Raw genomic sequence first — 26,761 nt, 5'->3', positions numbered from 1 at the left:
CTTGCTCTCATGCTCTCTGCCAAGTTCATTCCTTCAATGGTGCTAGAGTCTGCTTCTTTGGGATTCTGGTACATACTGAAGACCGGCTGAGACATCCAGCCTTGTGGACTGAACAACTACTGGACTCTTGAACATTGTTAGACAGCACTGTAGTGTTAGCTGGACCACGTCTGGTAATCCATTCTAATAAATCCCTGTGTGTGCATGAGTGTGTGTGTATGTGTGTGTGTGTGCAGAGAGAGACTCATTCTCTCAGTTCTATCCCTCTCGAGAGCCCTGATCAATAATTGTGTGTGTGTGTGTGTGTGTGTGTGCGCAGAGATAGACTCATTCTCTAAGTTCTATTCCTCTCGAGAGCCCTGACTAACACAGCACGGATGCACACAGAGGAAGGCGACACAGATACACGGAGAGAAGAGACTGCCAGAGAGTGCAAGGAGGGGACCTCAGAAGCAAGCAACCTTGTGACATCTGGAGCTCAGGCTTCTAGCCACTCAGACAGTGAGCACTTTGTGTGGCCACAGCCCTGGAGAACTAATGCAGTGGGTTTAAAACAACAAACAAACAGAAAACGCTGCCTGCAATCCACCAGTGAACAAAGGAACTCTGTCACAACACCTTTCTAAGGACTTTCAGGATGGAGCCCTGTGGTGATATTGTTTGTAATCTGAGAAACAATGCTTGCCTGAAGATCAGAGTGCAGAGCTAAACCACTGGTTAGTCATAGAGGCCACGCAGTTGTGGCACACTCTTTTAATCCCAGCACTCAGTAGAAAGAGGCAGACAGATCTTTGTGAGTTCAAGGCTATCCCGAGCTACACTAGATTGAATCTGTCTAGTAGAGAAACAGAGCTCACACAAAGATGATCCAGCAGTTGGATCACGTGCCTTTAAACCCAGCACTAGGGAGGTAGAGACAGGAGTGATAAGGCTGGGTGGAGAGAGGAATATAAGGCGGGAGGAGACAGGAGCTCAGGTACAGTCTGAGGATTCAGTCTGAGATGCAGTCTGAGGTTTCATAGAGAGAGATGCAGTTTGAGCATGTGGTCTGGGGATTCAGTCTAAGCATGCAGTCTGAAGATTCATAGAGACAGGATCACCCCTTCGATCCGAGCATAGGTCGAGGTAAGAACTCTCTAGTGGCTGGCTGCCCTGCTTCTCTCATCTTTCAGCATCAACCCCTATATCTGACTTTGGTTTTTATTATTATAGCCAATTAGAATTTCATGCTACAGAGCCCTACTGCCCTGACCCCCATCCCAGCAACTTCTGCAGTATGGTTCCAACCTTCTTCCCAAGCTCCTCTCCTAGGGCACAGCATCCACACCAGCTTCAACAGCCTCTTTAGACCTCAATGTGGCCACTTAGTCACTGCCTCCCGAGCCCTGTTGGAGGGATTGCCCCATTCGGACACTCATTTCTCCCTCCAACCCACAAACATGCAGTTGTCATGGGCAATCAGGGTATGTGACCTCCTACTGTTATTACTATCTGCTCGGGAACAAAAACTACATTTTATACCTTTCCCCGCCCTTCACAATGTAGCACACCACCTGGCTTGACTGTTGTTTACTGCATAAGTCGGGCATCCTGAGAAAGAAGGGTATATTGCTGATGCCTGGGGGGAACATGGCACCTTCTACTGTGAAATATTACCTTAGTGCAATAGTATAAGATCTTTAAAAGGAAGACAGGCTGGTGAGATGATGGCTCACCAGTTAAGAGCATCGGCTGCTCTTCCAGAGGACCCAGGTTCAGTTCCCAGCATCCTCATAGCAGCTCATAATTCTGTAACTCCAGTCCTAGGTGGACTCTGACGCCCTCTTCTGGCCTCCATGTGCACTGCATGCACATGGTGCACAGACATACATGCAGGTAAAATACTCATACATAAAATACGTATAAAATAAAGGTAAATACTTTTAGGGGGAAAAAAGTGCCACATGATGAGGGCCATGTTCCATAGTACTTAGGAGCAAAGGCAGAAGGTCTTGCTTATCTCGAAATGTGACTTCTGCATCAGCCTTTACTCAATCATCACTGTAAAACTCCTACACCCACAGCACAGACCACTTCACAACTCAGGAATACTCAGGAATACCTTTTTGCTTCCTGCATTTGGTCCCATCGTCCAGAAAAGGGATCTGAAATGACTGACCCAAATGAACTCCCTTCCCACCGTGTGTTCTACTAAGTCCACATCCTAGGTATATACGGCGATTCATTAAGCTTTATCATAATATTTTTGTTTCCATTAAATACTAAGAGTCTCTCCCTGTATAGTGCATTCTTTGTGCTCCAAATACCAGTGAATTCCCGTTTCATTTTGACACCTGGCTACAGGCTGAAATAAATGGCATGCTTTGTACTGCTTTTAATTTTCCTCGGTATGGATGGCCAGGAAGCCATGTGACTTCCGGAGCTTTCCTGGAGGTGGTGAGAGATTTGTGGTCTCAGAGTGCCCTGCCTTGCCCATGGCAATGATGGGGAACAAATGATTGATTTAGTTTTCATTTTCCAATCCTGGGGGGGGTGCAGCTAGGGGCCTTGCACGGGCCAAGCAAACCCTTCACCCCTGAACTCTTCCCTCAGCCTTGGGTATATTTCCGAGGCCAAGCTAGCTCCTTCTTTACCTTCGATAAGTGAGCGTGGATCTTATTCTTAGCGTCTGCGGTCTCGGCAATGCGATTGGTGAAAGCCAAGTTCACTTTGTTGAACTGGTTCCACATCTCATTGGCTGTCACAACCAGGAGGTTCTCAATGTCATCCCTCAGCTTGGCGGAGGCTGCCCTCTCACTCTGGGAGCGGAGAATATTGTCATCTGTAAACTTGGCCCACGATTCGGGCACAGACACCCTGGAAATGGGAAGAGAGGCTGTGGCGACAATGATGCGTCAACCCAGATGGTCTGCAGGGACAGTGCATCCTGCGAGACAAAGGCTCCAGTGCCACCCATCCTAGACATGCTGCACGAGACGGAAACAGCAGCAGAGTCTATTTGACCCAATCGTGCATCAATAGGCATGAAGTAATACTTCCGCCAGAGTGGGGAAGGGTCACTGAAGAGCAAGAACTCTTTACAGATGTGTCCAGACCAACACAATAAAGAGAAGCAAAAATATCAACCTTGGGAGTAGCCAAAGGTGTGCCAATGAAAACAGCAGGGCCCTGAGAACCCCTTTTCAGAAGAGTAAAAAGAGAAGCACTCACTTGCAGCGGTGATGTGTGTAGGAAGGGCTGCTATCTGCAGCTGACCTGCAGCTGTGGTGTATGTAGTAAGAGCTGCTGTCTCCAGCTGACCTGCAGCTGTGGTGTATGTAGTAAGAGCTGCTGTCTCCAGCTGACCTGCAGCTGGTGATGTGTGTAGGAAGGCTGCTGTCTCTAGCAGCTGACCTGCAGCTGGTGATGTGTGTAGGAAAAGCTGCTGTCTCCAGCTGACCTGCAGCTGGTGATGTGTGTAAGAAGGCTGCTGTCTCTAGCAGCTGACCTGCAGCTGGTGCTGTGTTTAGGAAGGACTGCTGTCTAGCAGCTGACTTGTAACTGACCTGCAGCTGGCGATTTGTGTAGGAAGGGCTGCTGTCTAGCAACTGAGAATGTTAAACTGGTTTGATCTTGCTGGGCAATAGGCAAGTAATGCAGACTAAGAGTTTGTAACTCAAAAATTCCACTGTCCCAAGAAAATAGTGTTCCCAAAGTCAGAGATGGAAGGACATTCATTTCAGCAATATTCATATAAAGCTTGGGAAGCTTAGAAATGGCCTAAATGAATGAAAGAACGGGTTAGAAAAATATGTGTGGAAAATCTGTGTGGCATGAAAATTCACAAATATTTACTTCATGAATCTATATTAGCTTAGGAACACTAAACTCAAAAACAGCATCATTGATGCAGCATGCAGCAAAAAGCTGGCTAGGCTTGTTGAAATGGCGTGTGAGCAATGCCATTCTTTAAGGTTACAAACTAGCATCTGTCCATCTGGGGACACATAGACGGACTAAGGACCCATCATCCACATTGGGTGTCTCTCGTTGGTAGATAAGCGATATGTTTGCCTGTTCTTATAATAACATATTGAATAGGACTCAATGTTATCTAGACCCAAAATAATGTCACAGATGCTCCTTACATTTTGTAAGGCATAGAAAAGAACTTGTGAAAAAACTGGGGGCCTTAAAAAGCTCTCAGCTCTCCTTGAGCCAAGTAAGGCAGCATGTACGGATTACACAGAACACGGGCTCTGGTTCTGATTCACAGCTGAACAGCAAACACCCGAGGGGTAACTGATACTGTAGCTCTCAAGAAAGTCACTCTGTGGGACAAGGCACCCAGAGGACAGAATCAATTTTGGAGTCACTTTAGGGGCAGTGCGTAGACACAGGTGCAGGGGAAACTGTGGGGATCCTTACAGGGTGGTGAAAACTCTCCGTCTTCGTGTGGCTGTGCTGCCACGGACATTCAAATACGACAGAGCCACTGCCACGCATGTGCAGCGCCACCATTTTATTCTATGTAAACATCACTCCATCAAACTTGGTTATTTTTAAAAGGAAGTGGCAGTCTCAGCTAAGCCCTGCCCAACTAGGTATCCAGGGGTCTGGCAAAGAACTACCAGAAAGGCAAATGGAACAAGCATTGGTGAGAAAGGCATGCATGGCTCCCAGCCTGTGCCCACAGGGCCCAGGGCATCTAGGAACTGGCAATGTCTGGTTTCCTTTTTGTCTATGCTTTTCTACATAAGAAGGTGCCATTTTCATGTTAGAAAAAAAATTATATGTTTGCAGAATACAGAGTGGTTCAGACCCCAAGGCCTGGCTCTACTAGAATGAAATCTCGCTGAAAACTGAGCAAGGCCAAGGGCGTCTCTCATCTTGGGGCATCTGGCGATGCTTTGCATAACCCATTTTAACTTGTATTTACATCAGTGCATTGTTGGGCAGGACAGCCTTTAAGTCAGTAACCTCTCAACCTGTGGGTCACGACCCCCCCTTGGCAAACCTCTATCTCCAAAAAAATATTTACATTATGATTCATAGCAGTAGCAAAATTAGTTACGAAGTAGCACTAATTTTATGGTTGGGGGGGTCACCACAACATGAGGAACTGTATTAAAGGGTCTCAGCATTAGGAAGGCTGAGAAGCACGGCTTTAAGTAATGAGTGGGTCGTTGAGAAGCATCAATGCCTATGTATACGCTCTTTACCTTGAGGTGCTAGGAAAAAATGCAGGCAGACATACCCCTCACAGAGTCGCATCCCTGCCTGCATTCATGCCTTTCTGGAGAAAATGAGGTCGTTCTCTTGGGAGTTGGTCAGTGTTCCAGAGTGGGCTATTATCGAAGTGATTCGCCTTTTATTTCTGCAAATACTCATTTACTCTTCTCTTTCTTCGGCCCAAAACCTCTCACAAGAAATTGCCACCGTGGACTTTCAAGTCTCCAGAAACGGGAAACTAAGAAGTTTCTGTTCCTTATAAATCACCAAGTCTTGGGGGATTCCGTGATAGTTGTTAAAAGACAACAAAATATGGAGTAGGATAACCTGTATGCCACACCGCTATGAACGCAGGGAGCATGAATCTCAGAATGGCGTGTGCCAACTTACGTTGCGTCAACTCTCTCCACTCCCCGGAAGTAGCTGACGCCCTCCGAAGTGTTGCGCAGGTCCTTGCATTTCCCGTCAATGCGGAGGGCTGTTTGTTTATCGCTCAAGTCTTTCTCCAGCTCGTGCTGGGCTGCTCTGTCTGAGCTACGACACACGGGGGAGAGAAGAGAGACAAGTTTCCAGCCAGGCAATGACTTCCCAAGCCACCAGGCATCGCCCCTCTAAGGTGGAACCTTCTACAACTCCCCTCCATCAAAACAATCAACTCCCACTCCAAAAGAGCATCTGTGGAGATGGTCACACACATGAGTCATGAGGACCCCACCATGCCCTGCCCCGTCCCACCTCTCCCGACCTTGCCCCACCCTGCCACATTTCCTGTCCATGGGGTCTAGGCAAGTGGGCAGAGTTCCAGGTAGGACGCTGGTTGGCAGTCATATGTCCATTTCTGTGCCGTCCTCTCTTCCTTCCCGTTCACTTTCTATATTCTCTCCCCTTTCCCTATGCTTTGAATATAATTTCCCACAGAACCCATGAGACATACACATCAAAACCTCCCTCAATCCATTGGCGATCTAAGTTTGTGGCCATGTTGTGGCACAGATGTTCCCCAGGAGATATAAACTAAGAGTCAGAATCAGGTTCTAAAGAGTGCTTGGAGTGAGGTCGAGGAGCTGGCAGTTCACCCCAACACTCTGCCCCAGCAGCCCAGCTACTGGGAGAGAAGAGACCCCGGTAATCTCAGAGATTAGTCTTGCCCAAATTCCAGGGAGAGAGATGACCCACAAGTCACTCCCAGAGACTAACCCTGGAGGAGAGGTGGGCATGGGTGACAGGTGAAACATATCTTCGTTCATGGTCACTGTTCACTTAATAAATAATTTCTGTGTGAGCCTGAGAAATAGTGAACACAGCAGAAACTCTTCTCCAAGGAGTTTGTCCTACCATGAGCCCACAGACAGTACATACACTACACGGGAAGCTGAAGTGGCTAGAAGATCATGGCAAAAACCAAAAGAGGAACCAGGAACCCCAGAGCAGGTGCTGTGACTTTGCACAGGGTGGGCAGGAGAGAGCTCATCAGATGGCACTGAACCCTGGTATGAGGACAACCAGGTCACACACATTGCATGGTGGACGCTGCCAAGGCCCAGGTTTTCTCCAAAGAGAGACTGGAGACTGCTGACTTGCCTTTTAGCTAGACCATTCTGTTGCTGTACTGAGGACCCACTGCTGAAGACCTGGGAAGACACGCTAGGAGCCACAGCAGTGACTATGAAGGAGGGAGACAGCAGGGACTAAGGAGACAGCCGAGGAGGTAAAAAATATTCGGCTTCTGGGTAAGTTTAAGAACCAAGCCAATCTCCCATGAGGTTGGACTTCAGTGAGAATCAAGAGCTCAGCTGACTCACTGGATTGACAGAATTCCATCACTGAAGTTGGCAGACACATGGGTGAAAAGAGGATCTGGGGGACTTCTGGTGACACCCTAAGCCTGCGTGCTCTTTCCACACCCAAACATAGACCCCAGTTGGCTGCTGACATTTGGGGAAGTTGAGAGCTCTTAGCATGTGGCCCGTGAGAAGCAGGACAACTGGAAGACCAGTCACATCTATGCTTCTAGAACCATAAGCAAGGCCGAGCACAGGAACTGCTTGGTAATGATTGCTTTCGGTGGAATGAACTAATGCCAGAAGCTTCCACTCTCCGTGGCCTGTGCCTTCAGACAAATCACTTCCATAAAGCTTTAGCTTTTTTTGTAAGGTAGAAATGAGAGCAGCTCCAGGCAAACCGTCTGTATCTTATGAATCTTATGGGAGAATACATATGCAAAAAGATGCCTCCCCTTGACATGGCTGAGCCTCCAGCATTGAGTTATTATGTAGAGACTCTGGACTAGAAGATCTGTCTTGCTTGAGATCTAGGACCAGCACATCCCATGGGCTTCCTCTCTTGGGATGACATCTTTGATGGGAGGGGAGCCTGTTAGTCTACCTGGGAAGGTATATGAGGTGGTTCCTCATTCACTTGTCATATAAACAGAGATGTCAAAAGCCCTGGGTGCTATGTTAGTGCCCAGGGAAGTTTTCAATTGATGTGCATTCCGAGAGTGTGACAGTCACATTCAAAGCAAGTGGAGAAAATACAATAGAAAAGGCACCCAGGGAGGTGAGGTCAGCACCTCCACTATAGATGTAAACAAAGACAAGCTCCTGAAAGGGTCGCCAACAAAAATCCAAGCAAATGAATATGCATGGTCAGGACCTTGTACAAGGGCCTGAGATACAACCAAGGGAGACAATCAGCAATGTGGACTTACAGAGAGATGTGGCCATCTCAGCATGGAACAACGATGCCCACGGAAAGCCAAGGACACAAGACCTAACAGCAGATTCTTATGAACAAAAATGGGGATCAGGACAGAATCACGGAAACTTGCTAAATGTAGATTCTAGAATTCTTAAAGAAGTCATGAGTTCAGATCAGAACTACCTGTCCATTAGTCAAATCACGCCAGGCAGACTCTGAAACGGATTGTGCATCCCACCAATTTCTGAGTAATAGAGCCTTCTAATGCCACCTCCAGAGGACCGCAGCATGCGAACCTCACCAATCTTCCCGGGGTTGACTCCATGGCACAGGTTAGCAAACTAAGCAGGTAGTGATTTGATGCCTCTGTGGCACTTGTTAGCTGAGGTGAACCACATGTCATCTTTGGTAATGACAGCATATACGTGGCCATCATTTCATTGAGGGAGGGGTGTTTTCAACACTGCTTCTTTGTGTGACCACAGCCAACACAGACCTTTGGAGGGCTGTTAGTCAGCAGGCTCAGCCAGTAACTTTTCTATTCTGACAGCCGTTACCGTAACTAAAGAACAGCCTCTTCTCCTTTCCCATTCTTCCACCCTTGCCATAGAGTGAGCAGCCGAGAACCCAAGCCTTGAGGGAGTTGTATTCCGGCAGAGAACAGGAGTAGTGCCTAACGGTAGCGCTACTGGCACAGCGAACGTCGTGATGATGTAATCAGGAGATGTGGGTCTTCATGGAAATATGAAAACCAAGTGCCAGGATGGAACACAGGCCTCAAAGTAAGAGTCTTGAGTTAAAGGAAACATTGGCCCTCCTTCCCACAGCATCCCCAAATTAGTTTTGAAATAAAAATTGAAAACAAGATCCCAAGTGCTCATCCTCACCTCTGAACAAAAATGTGTATATGTGTGTGCCCATGTGCCCAGATGTGTGTGTGCCCATGTGCCCAGATGTGTGTGTGCCTGTCCGTGCCTGTCCGTGCATGTGTATGTGTGCCTGTACATGCGCCCATGTGTGTGTGCCTGTCCGTGCCTGACTGTGCGTGTGTATGTGTGCCTGTCTGTATGTGTGTGTGCGCATGTGCTCTTAAGACGTGCTAAGAGCAGTGTGCCCAGGAGGCAGAAACACAGTTCAATGCTGGGTTTAAACTGGATAGAGAGGAAATGCTTACGCGAGTTGGGCAATCGCCTTATCCAGATGTCGCCTCATTCTTTCTTGACAACACAGAATGGCATCAACTTCCTACTCAATTGAAAAACAAAACCACACATTAACACTTTCACTGAGTATCTATCATCCAAAGCCCTCAGCACGCAAATCCGTCAATAAAAGGAACTTTTTATTTGTTGAAAATCTGTGATAAGCATTAAAACGAATTTTATATCTACTCATTTACCTGCATGCCCCATGATAACACAAATCAGTCTTCCCTTATAGGGAAACTGTAATATGGATCAAGCCGGAGCAGAGTGAAAATTTTAGTGTTCGTTTCTACTCTATCTTTGTCTTTAACTAAAACAAAACAACAACAAAAACCCTAAAATTCTGGTGATGTGAAAGACTGAACTTGACTGATACCTTTTTCCTCAACAGCTTTCCCTTAAAAGTAAAGAAAACCATTGAAGACTGGGCCCCGGGAGCGTCTCTATGGTGGTACATGCAATAACGGGTAAAGCCCTGTGTTTCAAACATGGAAACTGACTTCCACTCTGGAGGTCGACCACCTGATGCCATGCTGTGCCCTTGGCTCAGTCCCTACACTTGAACCAACACCTGTGTTAGCCATGCCGCTCACTTGACCAAATGTGTGGCATATTGAGGCTACAATGATCTATGTACTACTTCATAGCATGCAAATATCAATTTCCCTCTGAAATTAACATGAACATTAGAAAATTTGTAAACTCAACATCTTTTAGAAATTTTTGTAAATTGTACACAATCATTTTTTATCATTTTCTCAAGTAAAAAGTGGTCATCCTTAACACTTGGTTTGTGGCATTTTAAACTTGGATGCTCTCCCGTGACATTAAACAATGCTGTGCAAACAATCAGTGTAAACATGTAGACACCGCCACGGGTCATGCCTGTTTCCAAGGCTTGGCAAGTAAAGGAAAAATTCCCTTCCGCGAAGTTGCATTTATCTACAGGGATAAATGGGTCTGCCTTCCTTGGGCACACCAGGGAACCAGGTAGCCAGCCAGCTTCCAACTCTTGCCAATGTGACAGAACGTGCCCAAGACAAACAGCCAACCTGCCTGTGTTTGCAGGCTAATATAAGGATGTATTTGATGTTCTTAGTATATTTAAAATGCACTCCTTAGCCACATGTGGTGGTAGGCACCTGTAGTCTCAGGCACAAGAAAGGCAGAGAGACTGAGGAGTTTAAGTCTAAGACTAGCCTGGGTTAGAGTAGGAGACCCCTACCTCAAAACAAAACAAAACAAAACAAAACAAAACAAAACAATCAATCTTTTCCATCAGAAATGATATAATTTTATGCATGATGATTTTATATTGACACTGTTTTTTATATTAACATAATTTCCATGATGCTAAAATCTATCAATTTTTTGATTTCTGTCTCTGTTAATTTGATTATGATGTTTTCTTCACTCTGAGATTATGACTCACCTACTAGTTATCTTCTTTTATTGTTTAACTTAAAGCATTGAATAAGGCACTGCAGGGAGCGGGGAGCTCAGGCAGTAAAGCAATTCTTTTGCAAGCACAAGGACCTGAGTTTGATTCCCACAACCTATACAAAGACGCCAAACAAGATGGCCCAGGGAGGCTGCGACCAGCAGATCCTTGAAGCTTGCTAGACAGCCAGTCTCACCTAATTGATGAACTCTGGGCCTAGATGGATGGATAGATAGATAGATAGATAGATAGATAGATAGATAGATAGATAGAGAAATAGCATTCCAGAGAATGGCAGCTCATGTTATCCTCTGGCCTTTACATGCATGCACATACACAAACATGTGTACTTCCATATACATATGAACATGCCACACATATGTTTAGACAGTACTGAATATGCTTAAAATGTTAAACTTGCTGTCTGATTCTTAAGTGCTCAGGATTGGTGGAATCAACAACTAAGAGTTTTCTGTTTCCCTGTTGTAACAAAGTTCTGCCTGCTCTTACAAACAACCATGGGATACTAAGAATCTTAGATTTTTGTATTGTTTAATTTTCATCTGTCTTGGTGGCATGTAAAGAAGGGGTAGAGGAGAAAGGAGAGAGAGAGAGAGAGAGAGAGAGAGAGAGAGAGAGAGAGAGAGAGAGATCAACAGATGCATGGAGTCCTGCCTAGACAGCATCATGTATGTGCAGTGTGCTTTCACATACAATGCAAGCAGTAGAATTTCCTGGAATTTCCAGTGGGAAAATGCATGTTATACTTCAACATTTTTTATCTTTAAACAGTAGTTTTTATTTGTGAATTCAAATAAAGTCAGACAAAGAATAGCAGACGGTTTAAAAAAGAGGAATTTACATAAGCAAGAAAAGTCTAGAAATGGGATCTTTGAAGCTGTCCAGTGTTATCTGACCTGTCAATCTGCATTCATACCTGCAGTGGCGCTGTGCCCAGTGTTAGCTGAACTGTCAATCTGCATTCATACCTGCAGTGGCACTGTTCCCAGTGTTATCTGATCTGTCAATCTGCATTCATATCTGCAGTGGAACTATGCAGGGTGCAGCCATCCCTCCCCTGCCTTGAGATGAATGCTTACAGAAGGTTGCTGTGGGACAATGATCTTGTACACTGTAAAGATTTGTCACTTATATTGCTTTAATAAAATGCTGATTGGCCAGTAGCCAGGCAGGAAGTATAGGCTGGGAAACCAGAACAGGAGAATTCAGGGAAGAGGAAAGAGTCAGTCTGAAGTTGTTACCCAGATGCAGAGGAAGCAAGATGAGAATGCCTCTCTGATAAAAGGTACCAAGCCATGTGGCTCACATAGACAAGAATTATGAGTTAATGTAGGATGTAATAAGAAGCCTGAGCTAATAGGCCAACCTATTTGTGATTAATGTAGATATCTGTGTGTTTCTTTGGGCCTGAACGGCCGTGGGACCAGGCGGGACAGAAATCTCTGTCAACAGAAGGTAGTGGGTATGTGCAGAAGGAAGAGGCTGTGGAGGTGGCCTGTTTCAGGGAGCACTACTTGTTTGTTCCTGGCTGCCTGGCTAGCTCAGATCCAAAATAATCACACAGAAACTATATTATTTAAAACACTGCTTGGCCTATTAACTCTAACTTCTTATCAGCTAGCTCTTACATTTTAACTTAACCCATCTCCATTAATCTGTTTATTGCCACATGGCATTGGCTTACTAGCAAAGTTTCAGCATGTCTGACTCTGGTGGCTCCATGGCGTCTCTTTCTCCACCTTCCTTCTCCCAGCATTTAGTCCAGATTTCCCCGCCCACCTAAGTTCTGCCCTATCAACAGGCCAAGGCAGTTTCTTTATTCATTAACCAATAAAAGCAACACATAGACAGAAAGACCTCCCACACCAGTGGTCCAGGTCCAATGAGCCCATGACTGCAGCCTCTGGCATAGCATAGCACAGGGAAGTGGGCCTAGGATTCTGGACTCTGTCATGGGGAGGAATAAAGTCAGTGCATGCCTAGACTTGGAGACAAAGAAGTGACATCACACAGTGATCTGACTTCCCAGAGAGTCTCAAAATATCCATGTAGTATTTGGTGACTACCTGGTCTCACCAACAGGACTGTGGGCAAAAGCCAAACAGGAACTTTGTCTTGGTGATGGAGGAACCTTGGGTTAAGCCTTCTCATTGAGCAGGTGAAACCTTCACTGTGCATCTCCTGCTGTCACCACCTCCTATGAACTGTCTTCCTAGGGCGGTGTTGCATGGAGTGGGGGTGTCAGAGTAGAGACTGCAGCCTTTTCCTTCCTGCCATCCTGAGTGAAAACATTGCCTTGCGCTCCCAAGTCTTGGTGCAACTATAGCTACACACCTGCTTCAGTATCAGCCAGCACTAGTTCAGATGCCAGTTCAGCCACTGGTTAACTCTGCCCAGAGATGAGTTATAAAGTAAATGTAAGGACTATGACACTTTCCCAGGCCTTCATACCGATAACTAAGTGCTTAGTCCAGAAATTATTAGACTTTTTCTGTTTATAACCTCCTTGGCCTGGGAGATTCTTAGATGCTCTTAAATCTACTTAAAATAGGTATACAGATCAAATACTCAGTGATAACAAATCAAACAGAAATTCATTTAAAACAGTTCTTTGAGCCAGACGGTGGCGGCACATGCCTTTAATCCCAGCACTTGGAAGGCAGAGGCAGGTGGATCTCGTGAGTTCAAAGCTAACCTGGTCTACAGAGTGAGTTCCAGGACAGCCTAAGCTACACAGAGAAACCCTGTCTGAGCAAACCAAAACCAAATAAATAAAACAAAAAACAAACAGAAAACCAGTTCTTGGACATACACATAATTTTGCAACTTATTAAAAATAAAGCAAAGACTTGCATAATAATGAGCTTATTCATATTTGCATAAAGTTAGGTCTAGGCTGAGTATTTGACACTGCAGGGCAGAGTGCCTTTGGGTGTCTTTCAGAGTTGATTTGGTGTCCTCTGTACCATAAATGCTGCTTATATAAATACATAGAACAGAAGGGGGGCGTTACATTCAGGGCCATTTTAGAAGTTGTTGGAAATTCTGTCTTAATCCCAAGCTAAAATTCATTTAACAACTAAAATATTTTTATGGAAACTAAAGTCAGCAATTTTTAAAACCAGACATTTGAGCTATATGATGCAAAGGCACACTAGTTTTATACTTGTATCCTGAGGGATGATGGGAGGGAAATATTAAACGTCTCTGTTTCCTGTAATTCAACCATCATGTTTCTATAAGAACAGAAAATTATGTATAGAAAAACATTGCAATTCCTAACATACAATAGTCTCAACTCTGAGATGAGGTGTTTCAGGCAGCATTGCCGCAGTGTTGCATGCATGTATGGCATGCACAGTACAAAGTGCATTCAGAACCAAGGCTGCAGTGGATTCACATGTTCCAACACGGATGAACACTTCCAAAGATTTCAGGATCCTTGAAAGTTTGGTTTTGGTTAATTTTTAATTTTGAATATTTAGAACTATTGCCAAATGTTTATGACCCCCGTACATTCCGTTACACAACCCCAGAGGGGACTGCCACCCACAGTGAAAGAAGCTGGAGCTTAGCAGACAGTCAGTGTTCAGGAGGCCTGAGGTCTTCTAGCAGCTCCTTTCTCCAACCTTAAACATTCCTTTCTAAATTGAGGATGGAAGCACATAAAACCCGAGATGTAAACAAAACTTGCAAGGCCCCAGGCTTCTGAAAGTTCAGAGATTCACTAAGCTTCTGCAGAAGGTGACTCAAGCAGGAAGATTGCTGGGGAAGAACAGATACAGGCTTGGGCCTTGCTGCCTTCAAGTTGCTAAAGAATTCTCGACTGTGGGAATGTCCATTAGGGCGTTTTCACTTTGGGGCTGTTCTGCATTCCTATACATATTCCCGCGCAAACTTTTCCCTCTCGGCTCATGTTTTCTTTTCTCCTTGGGTGGATACCCGGGAGTAGAGTGGCTGGGTTATGTAGTAACTCTAATCATTTCCAAAATAGATGCATCGTTTTACATTCCCACCAGCAATGTGCACCGATTCTGACCCCTCCACAGTCTCTGTTTTTATTTTCTGTTTGGTCATCACCATCCTTGTGGGTATAGATGAGTCCCATTATAAAGGTAATTTTATATTTTCTCGGCGACGAATCATTCTTAGTGGTTTCACGCCTTCTTCTTGGAGAACTGACCAGACAACTTGACCATTTTTAAAAATTAGATTACTTATTTTTCCCTAAAACTTTTAATCATTATTTATCTAGACTAGATACAAGCCCATATCAGACTTATGATATGTGAAGATTTTTAATGATAATCTTTGACGCTCCAATGTTTCAGTTTTGGTGATGCGGCTTGTCTTAGTGTCGTGTTCTAGAACTCTGTCACCCATCCCAGTGTCAGAATTATTTGTGCATGCCTTCCCTGAGCATTTGCTCATTTTAACTTTTACTCTTAAGTCTTCCACCATTTTATGTAATGTTTTTGTATGCCATAGTTTAGGGATGTGGGTTCTTTATTTTTACACATGGATATCCAACTGTCCAAGGACTGGTTTTTTCAGAAACCATTCTTTTCTTATTGAATGTCCTTGGCATGCTTGTCAAAGACCAGCTGATGGTCATTGTGAGGGTCTGTGTCTCAGTACTCAAGCTTTGTCCCATTGATCTGTCTCTATGTGTTATGCTATCTTATACATTATAATGTAGCAACAAATTTTACTGGGAGGTTAGAATCCTCCAACTATCTTCTTTTTTTGGTATTATTATAGCCCCCATGAAACCCCTGGGCTTGCATATGAATTTTAGGATTGAGGCTTGTTGACAGTACTTTCTGTCTCACCTGGATGCCGCAGTCATTAAGTCCCAAAGAAACACCAGAGGCCTACATTAATTATAAACTGATTGGCCTATTAGCTCAGGCTTCTTGTTAACTCTTATAACTTATATTAGTCCATAATTCTTGTCTGTGTTAGCCACATGGCTTGGTACCTTGTCCGGCGAGGCAGTCACATCTTGCTTGCTCTGTGTCTGGGTGATGACTGCAGACTGACTCTTTCCTCTTCCCAGAATTCTCCTATTCTCATTACCCTGCCTCTACTTCCTGCCTGGTTGACCCACCTATACTTCCTTCCTAGCTACTGGTCAATTAGCATTTTATTAAACAAGTACAAGAAACAAATCTTTACAGAGTAAAACCATTGTCCCACAGCACTTTCCCCACCTTTAAAAAAAAAAAAAAACAAGAACTCTGAATCAAATCTCCTTTGTTTAGCTTTCTTCCTGATCATTATTCATATAACTCGTAACTAAGAAAAACATTCATAATCCATTTTTAGGAATGTGGGCATATTTTTCTAGGCTTGGGTGCTGACAATCTTACAGGGAACTAAAGAAAATTTAGAATTACTGTCAAATCCTGACTAGAATATTCTGTGAGGCTTGATCATCTCAGATTTGGATAGAAATCATGCTGAATCTGTGAACTCACTGAGGAAGTGCTGCCATTTCAATACAGTCAAGCCATCCCTTCTATGAACATGGTATGTCCATTTATTTAGATCACATGTGGTTTCCTTCACGTTTTTCTGTGTATGGTACACTAAAAAATGCCAGGTTTCAAAAAAACTTCTTGAAAATATCAAAGTATGTTTATTGGCATGCTGAAGTTAAGCCATTTCCTGCAGGGCACATCACAAGAGTGAAAATAATGGGCCAAGGGACAGATCTTAAGTCCCCACTCACTTATGGTGGCAAAACAATGACAGATTGCTTTATGAACTCTGATATCCATCAGAGACAAGGAAAGAAGAAAGTGCAGAGCAGGACCCATCATGGCAAAGTCATTCATGATGCCCCGGTTCCTAATCTCTCCTAGGTAGTTGAAGGGGCCGTGACTTAATGTAGTGGTCATTAAAAAAGTTCAAAATGATGTTAAAGAGAGACACCGATGGAGTGTTAGGATAAAATCACTCGAATGACCTGACTATCTCAAAATAATTTCTCACCAAGGACTCCTTTTTCCCTCAGGGATCAACAAAACAAAGAAAAAGCAGTGGGTCCCCGAAAATCTGGTTTGGGGACAGAGAAGATGGGCCCGTCACAGCAGAAATTCTGTGATTCTGAGAGGGAAACAGGCTGAGAAATTAAAGGGAGGCGGAGCGGAAGGTCCCAGTGATCTTACATCCTCTGGGCATTGTCGAGTTGGGAATATTTCTCAGAAGAAGCAAAGAACTGGTGACCGTGCACATGGACCTAAAACACGGAGCAGGACAGTGTCTGGGAACTGCACGGGACTCGGCTTTCCGAGGAGTTAAAGCTGACAGGAAGGTTCAAGGAGGCAAGGGCTGCAGCCAAGGCCACTCCTCCATCAGTAGAAAGAGGTAGGTGACAGTAGGGCAGGCTGAGAATTGAGCTGGGAGGGAGGACAAGCAGATGCTGGATGTGACCAATGCATACTTGATCCTTATCCTTATCATCACCGTCATCATCATCATCATCGCCGTCATCATCATCATCATTGCCGTCATCGTCATCATCATCGCCGTCATCATCATCATCATTGCCGTCATCATCACCATTACATGTCAATCAAAATCTGCACTTGAGGTGGAGAACTAGTGCTTAATGCAATGTCTCAGTCAAAGAAAGGGACTGGGAGTAGCCTCAAGCACTGGAGGATGGAACCCTTGACAGACTGCAGCGGAGTTACTGTAGGTAGCGCAGAAAGGTGAGAGAACTGAGAAGGAAATTAGACTCAGCAGGTGGAAAGTTCGAGAGCACCTGAAGAACCCGCAGAATGGCAGGGAAACATCAGCTCTAGGGTGGCGGCTTGGCAGAGGACCACACTTCCCCAGATGTTTGTGCCCTTTGACACTGTGGTGGCGTCAAGCTACAGGGACCAGAGCCCGTGCCTTCCTTGCAGACGGAGCACAGACTACCAAGTGGTGTGTGGGATAAGGAAGTTACCAGACTGTTCAACACAGGAAGGCTGAGCTATGTCAAGCGGAGGCATCTTGACACTGTGAACGCTGGGGATTGAATAACCAAAGTTGTGTCCTACAGGGGTATGCAGTGATAAGGAAAATGGCCTCGGTGCCGTTTGAAATGAATGAAGGAGTCTTCTCATTCACAAATACTGTCTGAGAGCAATCTTGGAGACACGTGGATGTCAGTACTGTGTGACCCAGCGGTGTCTATCTAAGCATGCATGATCGAATGACTCAAATGCTCCAAAAGCGACACGGATATGCATCCCGTGGGACCACAAGCACCTAACCTTTGTTTATTCTTTCCTGTGTTTTTTAAATTCCCATTCAACACACATTACTTATAAAATCAAGAGATTGGACCTTTGCTAGGCACTATATATATTTACTTACAAATGACTACAGGCAACACCGTGGCTCTGATTTCTCCACTTAAACACACACTTGCAGCAAGAGTAAGAGGCTTCTCATTATTGAAGCATTCCCTCCCCCACCCCCACGTTTACCGTCAGCAGTTCTTTTTCGGCTTCATCATGAACTAGGTCGATTCCCATTCTCTTCTCGCGGTGAAAGAGACACTCTCGGGCAACCTACAGATCCGCAGAGCACAGAACACGTCACTACAAACTGACCACAGCTGGGGACAAGAAGGGCTAGTGGCTTGTTTAAAATAAGTCAACAGGGACTCCCTAGTTGGACTTCTCAAACCAGTTTGGGAGAGCCTAGCATAAGAAAGACCACGACAGAGGAAGAAACCTATACTGCTACTTGAAAGGCTGGTGTCTGCTTGGGATACTTTGAAAAAAAAATTGAAAATAAATCCCAGTTTGGGAAACTGACAAAATGAATCCCTACCAGTTAGCAACTAAGATAAATACTTGGCATCCGTCTACTGAAGAGAAACAGTTTTGTTACATAAAACAAAGAGTTTGGGATATCATTTCTAAGTATTTTTTTACTGGAAAAAAGTAGACTTGAATGATTCATTTTCAAAATATTAAAATATGTGTGGAGCCAAATATCTAAAGCATTATCTTTAAAAAACATTTGTCATTTTCCCAATTATAAATAATATGCTTTTACCTATTAAGAATTAAAATAGAGAAAACGTGATTGAGCCGTACCCGTCACTCTTCTATTGTTTGGTTGACTTTTAATAGACGGAGGCAACAATGTCCTTACAATTTTATACTATTTTTTAAGGATCAAATTAAACATTAGACTAGGGTTTTAAAATGTTCTTTCAAGCAGAGAATGTTAATCATGACAATGGAAAATAGCATAAATTGCTAACCATGAATTATGTCCGAGAGGTCATTATGTAGCTAAAATGCTTTTTCCAAACCTTTTCCATGACATAGAACTACTGTATTTTGTTCAGCTTTTATAAGCATAAAATGTGAGCCATATTGGACTATGTTATTGAACCTCAACAGAGCAAATTTCTACTTTTTAATAGTATAATTTACATTTACTGTATGAGGAGCTAGTGGGTTATGGGAACTGTGAGTATTTCAGTGGCTATTGCCACAGCGCTCTTCAGGACTCTCCCTTGGGTCCATGGCCCCACATGTGACATGTCAAAGTGCACACACTTTGCCCTAGATGGTCATTACTGTAATGGTCGTAAGCTAGAAATGGTCACCTTATTGACTTAATCACTGCTGTGTTATTAAAATTTAACAATCTTCCTCCTATTAAGTGGTTGTTTGTATTTTCTCTTTTGAAGTTTATTTCTGTGTAACACTGCTGTAATCAGGACCTTCTGGTTCCATTTTGACAGTCTATGTTGCGACCCACAAGAACACTCGGCAGAAACTGCAGGAGAAAGCTCACATCGGAACCAAGTCAGGGGTTCAGTCATCAGGAAGGGGGAGTGAGGCAAGCAACTGAGAGCCCTAGAGAAATTAAATAATAGGGTATGTGGTCGTGGTTTGCAGGATATTTTCAGTCCCAGAGCTAGGTCTCAGATAAGGCACTGGAGGCCTTAACAACCCAGGGTGAATTAATCCAAAAATATCCTATCTGAGCACCCCCAACCTCCCAGGGGATGCTGGAGCTTGTGCGTATTTATGTATTTATGGTTAGAGGAGAAAGGATGGGACACTGGGCATCGATGCCCAACAGAGTCCTCGGATCAATAGACTTGTAGCCCCCTGGTCCTTAGTCTTATACTACAAATGCCATGTGCCCTCCTGCGAGCGCTCCATATGGAGACAACTGGTGTTGGCTGCATTGGTTGAGATATAGACTAATTTATCTGCTTTCCCCAGCGTTAGGCATGGAATGTCTTCTTTCTGTGGTGGTGGGCATGATAGGATTGGAGGGCCCATTGTGTGGTACAAGGGTCATAGGTGACGGGAGCCCACTCAAAGCCTAATCAGACGCAGGCAATGAATTGAGTCCTGCCTGTATGACCATGACAACTGGCCTGCATTCGGTCTCATTTATCTAAGAAAAGAATCCTAAACAATTTCTAACAGGGTCTCAGTTGATCATTTGTGCCCTGAAAGGCAATTACGTCAACAAAGGACTTACTTCATGACACACACTGAAAATTTTTTAATTTTCTTTTTTATTTATTGATATTCATAGTTTTTTATTCTAAAATTTTATTGCATTGGTATTAGAAAATACTCTTATATGACATTTTAACCTTTTTTTCTTTTTCTTTTTTTTAAAAAGAAAACAATCTTTTTATTTTACATACCAATCCCAGTTCCCACTCCCTCTCTTAATTTTCTTTTTAAGAAACTTTATTTGTATATGTATGTGTGCATGTTTGTGTGTGTCTACAGGTATATATATCTATATCTCTGTGTGTGTGCAGGCACACACAAGTGTATGTTTGTGTGTGCAGGTATATGTGTGCATGTGCGTGCGTGCGTGTGTGTGTGTGTGTGTGTGTGTGTGTGTGTGTAAATGTCAAGGGCCAAGGTCAACCTTGAGTGCTGTGCTTCCTCAGACAGCATCAACATCATTCTGAAACAGTTTCTCATTGGCCTAGAACTCACTGATTAGGTTAGGCTGGCTGGCCAGTGACCCCAGTGATCCCCCTGCCTTCTCCTCCCCAGTGCTTGGATTGCCAGCACATTAACGCCATTCCCTGATGTTTCCTATGGGTTCTGGGGACCAGACTCAGGTCCTCCTACTTACAAGGCAAAGTGGCACCAACTGAGCCATCGCCCAGCTCCCATTAAATTAAAAAAATTCTAAAATGATTATTTTCTTAAATTTTCATCTTAATTTAGAGCCTGCAGAGATCAGCCCAGCCTTTCAAAGAGTTAATAAGATATCACATTCAGCTGAAAATACTGTCTAGCCTAATGGTGTTTCTTTAGTCTGCTTCGCTTTCTGAATTCGCTCAGAAACTCGTTATGGGTGATATATGTTTATATGACCATGGTTTAGCCATTACCAACCCCATTTACAGATTGGTGGATGAGTGTGTTTCTATGACAGCTAAGCTACAGTGCCTTTTGCCCCAACTCTCGGCCTTACCTGCAGAGGGGCTTCGGTCTCCATCAAAGCCCTCTCCAGCCTTCTCTTCAAATCAGTAAGTGCATTTGTCTCTCCAATCATTTCATCCAACTCATGCGTGATTTCAGATTTCCAAAATGCTATGTCATTTACACGTTCTCCCAAGTTTTGGGTGGTGTCAACCTGGGTCTTCCGGATTTGCTGGTATTTGTCTTGAATGAGGCGAGATGTGTCCACTCGGAATCTCTCTGAATTATGCCGTGAGCTATTGGACTCTTGGTAGTTGACTAAATTGGAGCGATACCAATCGTCAGGGGTATACCTCGTGAAGAGGGTGGTTCTGTTGGACACAAAGGGGAGCATGGTGCTCTCACACACCCTCTGAGCTCTTGTGCAGTAAGGGGACAACGTTGGGTAGTTGGAGACCGTTTTGTAGTACGCGTTCGGTCTCCATGGAAGGCTCAAGCTGTGTGTCAAATTATGATGGGGAAAGCGGTCCCGATAGCTTGATGTCACTGTACCAATGGCTGGTAGGAAACTGGTTGGTGCTGGCTGAGGGTGGGCATAAGTAGCCGTTAAAGTAGAGCCTACAAGCTCCATGGTGCCCAGACACAATTTGTGAATCTCTCCTGCAAAGGAGGAATGGAAGGAAAGAGGGAGGGAGGAAACAAAGGAAGGAAAGAATATCACATAATTTAATCTTATATAACAGTCCATAAAAAGTGACATTAGACATAGTACCAGCCATGGGGATCCCGGGCTCATTAGATATCTGTTCTCATATGTCATTAGTACTCCTTGATGATACTTTCAAAAAGTTTCCATCCCTGTGTCTCTTAAGTATATGAAGTTAGTGTGCTTTTATATCGGCCATTTGAATTTTTGAAATTGAAATGTTTTTTAAAAACCAATAATGTTGAGTGCAAACTCAAGAGCGTGACTCTGTGTTTAAACAGAGAGCTACCTCTACACTCAGCAGATTCAAAGCTTGCCATATGACAATGACACAAGACAAATTACTGAACCTTCGGCTGCCCTATCGGCCGGCCCAAGGGATCAAGACCAGCACTTTCTTCTTTGAATTGTTCAAGCAGCCCTGCAGGAAGCAGTTCCTTAGCAGCACACCTGGGTCCCGTCACACCCAGCACGTGAGCTGGGTGTGAAGATATGTCAAAGAAAGTATGAGACACCCCCTCTAAGAGCCTCCGGTATAGAAACTGTCAACCAGTCGTGTGGCTAGAATGTCACGACCATGCTAAGTATTGGGACAACTGAGACAGCATTGGGCCAATGAAGGTTCACTTTTAAATTACCAGTTGAAAGGAGTAAAGGGTGTCAAAGTCAGTCTCCCTTCTCCCCTCAAAGTCCACTAGCTACTCAGGAGTCACTGTGAATGCTCCTTACTGATTGTAGCTTTTCAAATTATTCCATTCACACGGAGCTAGATATGTTATTTATATACTATAGACATCTACCTGTGTGCCACTTACATGGGCAGAGCTTTTCAAAGGCAAAACATTGAGTTGCAGAGTCATCATAATCACAATACATATTTTTTAGCTCAATACCTATCTAGGACTTCCTAGGAAGACCAGGACACTGTAGACTATGACATACCTTTTTGAACTTAAGTATAATTCTGCTGGGGAGGTAATATCTCCCTATCCATAGACTTGTTACTAAAAAAGAAAAGAATCAAGTCACATTCAGTTTGCTGCACTATGCAGATAAAAAGAAATAAGGCCCTCACTGATTAAATAGCTAGACACCAATGTCTTCTGACCAAAATCACAGAACAACTGATTTGCAGAACTGTGTTCAAGTTAAAACCCACCCAGACTACATTGTAGAATAGCTGCCCGTGCCAGTGTGGCCCAGGGAACACTTGCTCCCTCCCTGTTTGCTGAGTCCTTCCTTCCTTTCGTTCCTAATCACTTCATACTGGCAACTCTTTACTTCAACTTTACTGGCAACTTTAAAGTTTGAAACTTTAAATACTGCTTTTCTTAAAAATAAGTTCAAAGCAACTTGAAGTGTTGGAGACCTTAAGGCTGCCTTCCTTCCAACCTTGTCAAATTTGGACATAACAGTTTTTTTTTCTTTCTAGCAAACAACCTATCTGCTTGGTTTTGGTTAAAGCTTGACAATAAAGGATCCCAAATCCAAAGGTCACTTAGTACTCTGACAGTGGTATTTGAAGCGCACACCACATGGATTTTTCTAATAACTGCAAACGTTGGCATCTTGAGATATCGCAATCCAGAACTGTCCAAATGAAACCACACAGCCATGGAAATGCAGGTTCATAAGCATCAGAAGATACACGGACAGAGAAAAAGCCACACAGAGAGAACTTGGTTTTAGGGAAGGGATGGTCGAGGATCTGGACTGAGGCGCAGGACATCATGTGTGGTGATGAGTTCCATGAGAACCAGCTATGTTATAACACCAGCTGGAGCTCCAGCCATGCCTTAAAGCCACCCAGGACGCTGGAATAAAAATCATCCCTTGGGGGTGTTTTATCAAAGTTCTCCACCATCGAGCTGTTTAGGCTGTTATTGGTAAAGAAATCTGAAGGTATCATGGCCTAAGAAACGTTTAAAACTCAAGCAGGATTCCTACCTACAACCATGGTAGGCTAGTCAAAACTGCACAGCTAAAAAACCTGGATCCAATATTCGGAGCAGCTCCTCTCACACACTGGTCTACAGGCAACACGGGACAAATAACGAGCCCTCTGAGTGTTGCGCCATTGGGCTTGGAGGCAATTTCCAGATCACCGTGGGAAAAACACCTGAAATGCACCAGAGCTTGGCAGGCTCTATGTCTTGAGAGAGTGACCAGACTCCGGAGAGGCCTCGACAACTAGAAGCTGGACTCCAGAAAACGTAAACTATGCAAAAACAGTTTAGAGGTCCGCACAGGGATGCACGTGAGCCTCTGATTGGGCACGATCCGCACGTGGATCCAGGGACCTGGGGGTGGAGTTGTCAGCCGAACTGTTGCTAGAGCATAGAAGGGAGGGATGCACTCTGAACTCAGCGAGCAAGATGAGAATACCACATTTCCAGGATGCAGCCAGGGAAGGTGTGAGCACGAGGCAGAAATCCGCTAGCCAGGGAAATGTCTCCCACTCTAGTGTGCTTTCTGGTGCTGTAATAACACCACGGCCAAGGGCAACTTGAGGAGGAAAGGGCTTCTATGCTCTGATTATAGTCTGTCATTGAGGAAAGTTGGGGTAAGAACTCAAGCAGGAAGGAACCACAGAGGTCACTGGCTTGCTCTCTGCATAGCTCCCTCAACTTGCCTTTCCACACAACTCTGGACCGTCTGCTCAGGGCTGAAAACGCCCACAATGGGCCGGACCATCTCCCGTCAATCCGTAATTAAGGCAATGCCCCACAGCCTTGTCTACTACAGGCCAATCTGACCAAGGTGTTTTCTCAAGGCTTCTTCTTCCTAGATGGCCTGCACTTGTGTCAAACTGACAAAAACAAAACCTCACGAATATATCCCTCAAAAAAGTAAGGCAAAATACAAGATTTTTAAACAAAAGCCAAAAGGATTCCCCAGCAAAGAATTTCCTTTACAAAGGCAAAGGGAATTATTCCAGACTGGAGCCTTGGATCCTAAAAAAAATATGAAGAATGTCAGAAATTGCAAGAACGTGTGCATTGCTAAAACTTCTTCTAACTTCCAAGTTTCTTTAAAGGGGAGTTGCTTAAGGCAAAAGTAACAAAAATGTTGTATAATTTATCAAATAGAAGTAAACTATACGATAATAAGAGCACATTTTAAGTGTGTGTGGTTGAAATGGATGGTAGAATTTAAGCATAGCCTGTGGTATATATTGAAATACGCACTGCGCACTTCAGAACTGCTCTTCTCAGAAGGTAAATAAGGACCAACAGGCATACCTAAGCTCTCCAGCAGTGAGAACCGCAACACCATTTTTGTAGTTAACCCCCCGGGGACAGCCACCTTCTTTAACCCGACACTCTCATACGTTTCCCATGAAGCTTCCAGGGCTGGCGTCACGTGTGGCATTAAACAGACTGAATGAAGCACCGCACTGGGAATTAAAGAAGTACCCCACAGCTGTAAGACAGCTACACTCTGGTTAATTCCTTTTATTTTGCGTCACACGATAATGTATCACCGCGAATGGTGAGCACGTCTGCGTATCTGAGGGAAGGCTGAGCTCATCGGTGTCTATGCTTCGTAAGAGAGTTCTGGCCCAAACATCAAAACATCTGAAAATTGATGTCTGAAGTAATCTCTAAAAAAATAATAATTAAAAAAGAAGTTCTAACTAACAAGTCAAAATGAAGAAGGAGGGGGAGAAGGAAAAGCAAAGACACGACTAAAAAGAGGGGTGAAAAATAGGATGAAGAAAAGCAAAATTATCAAGATGAGAGACAGGAAGCTAAGTATATTATAAATTATATTTATATTAACTAGCCTCCATATCGGTTGGAGAATGGTTTTTAAATAATAATATTAATTGTCTGTTAGCTAGAAAAGAACATTTTGAATATAAAGTATACAATTTAAAAATAAAAGTATAGGAAAACGTGCATGTAAATAGTAACAAAAAATTGAGTTTACTACATTGCTATCAAGCCAAGTAACTCTCAAGAGCAAAGACATAAATTCAAAGAGCGATGTCAGGAAGGCAAGATTGCTCAATGGGCAATGACGCTTTGCTGCCCAAGCCTGGAGACCTGAGTGAGGTCCGTTCCTGAAATCCACAGAAAGATGAAAGGAGACTGACTCCCAGGGCTTGTCTTCTGACCTCCACACACGCCCACGAGCACTCACGTATCACACATATAATAATAATAAATAAAAACAATACTTTAAGAGATATAGCTATCTTAAATGTCTACGCAACCACTGACATAAATACATAACACCAAGACAGACAAGATGAAGTAAGGCACAGGCAAGTCCACAATTACAGTTTGATAGCCAACACTCTTATGTCAGTAATTCATAGAAAAGATATACTACTTAATACTCATTCAAATAACCTAGACTACCTGGACCTAACGTGTCTACAAGGTGCTGCATCCCAAATGCAGTCTTGCACACTATTTCCAAATGCACAGAGAATGTCCACCAGTGCAAACCAATCACCATCCCGGGATCCCAGTGGTCCGAAACTACAGAAACCATGCAAGATAAATATATTTTCCGAATACATCAATAACAGACACTTAGAAATTTCTCAAATAATAGGAAATTAACACAGTTATAAAAAAAAGTCATGAAGCGATGAGGAAATAGCATGGGAAATTGGAAAATAATCTTTAAGCGAGTGAAACACAACCTATGAAAAATTAATGAAACATAGCAAAAATTGCTACTAGAGGGAAGGAGCTCAAATCAGTGATCTGTGTTTTAATCTAAGAAATAAAAAGCAAAATAAACCCAAAGAAGAGGGAAAAAATAGCAAAGAGAAAAATTTATGAAACAGAAAAAGACTAAACAGAAAAAAAATGAAACTCTGTCAAAAAATTAATAAATTGGCTTGACTTACCAAAATAAAAAGAGGACAAATTAGGAATTAGAGAGAAATATTGCCACCAAATCAGATATTTAAAGGCCAATGAGGCATCAATCCTCCCATCTTTATGCTAATAGTGGACAGCACAGGCCCAAGAAATGGCTCAGGCGATAAAGGTGCTTACAACCACCCCTGACGAGCTGGATTCAAGTCACA

General features: G+C 43.8%; 1 protein-coding gene across 1 annotated transcript in view; it reads right to left on the bottom strand.

Moving 5' to 3' along the window:
- Tekt3 (tektin 3) overlaps positions 1-21,662 on the bottom strand; it is a 33,174-nt gene extending 11,512 nt beyond the window's left edge. The window contains exons 1-5 of the mRNA XM_050163754.1: positions 21,058-21,662; positions 18,063-18,146; positions 9,086-9,156; positions 5,602-5,745; positions 2,634-2,856 (exon numbers count right to left, since the gene is read on the bottom strand). Coding sequence (XP_050019711.1) covers positions 2,634-2,856; positions 5,602-5,745; positions 9,086-9,156; positions 18,063-18,146; positions 21,058-21,636 — 1,101 coding nt within the window. The 5' untranslated portion in view covers positions 21,637-21,662. The remainder of the gene's footprint in view (positions 1-2,633; positions 2,857-5,601; positions 5,746-9,085; positions 9,157-18,062; positions 18,147-21,057) is intronic.
- Positions 21,663-26,761: the final 5,099 nt, after the last annotated feature.

This window comes from Alexandromys fortis, unplaced genomic scaffold, assembly GCF_014885135.2.
Source record: "Alexandromys fortis isolate MF-2015 unplaced genomic scaffold, M_Fortis_MF-2015_v1.1 scaffold_149, whole genome shotgun sequence".
Taxonomy (NCBI): domain Eukaryota; kingdom Metazoa; phylum Chordata; class Mammalia; order Rodentia; family Cricetidae; genus Alexandromys; species Alexandromys fortis.
This window is presented reverse-complemented; position numbering and strand designations above follow the sequence as displayed.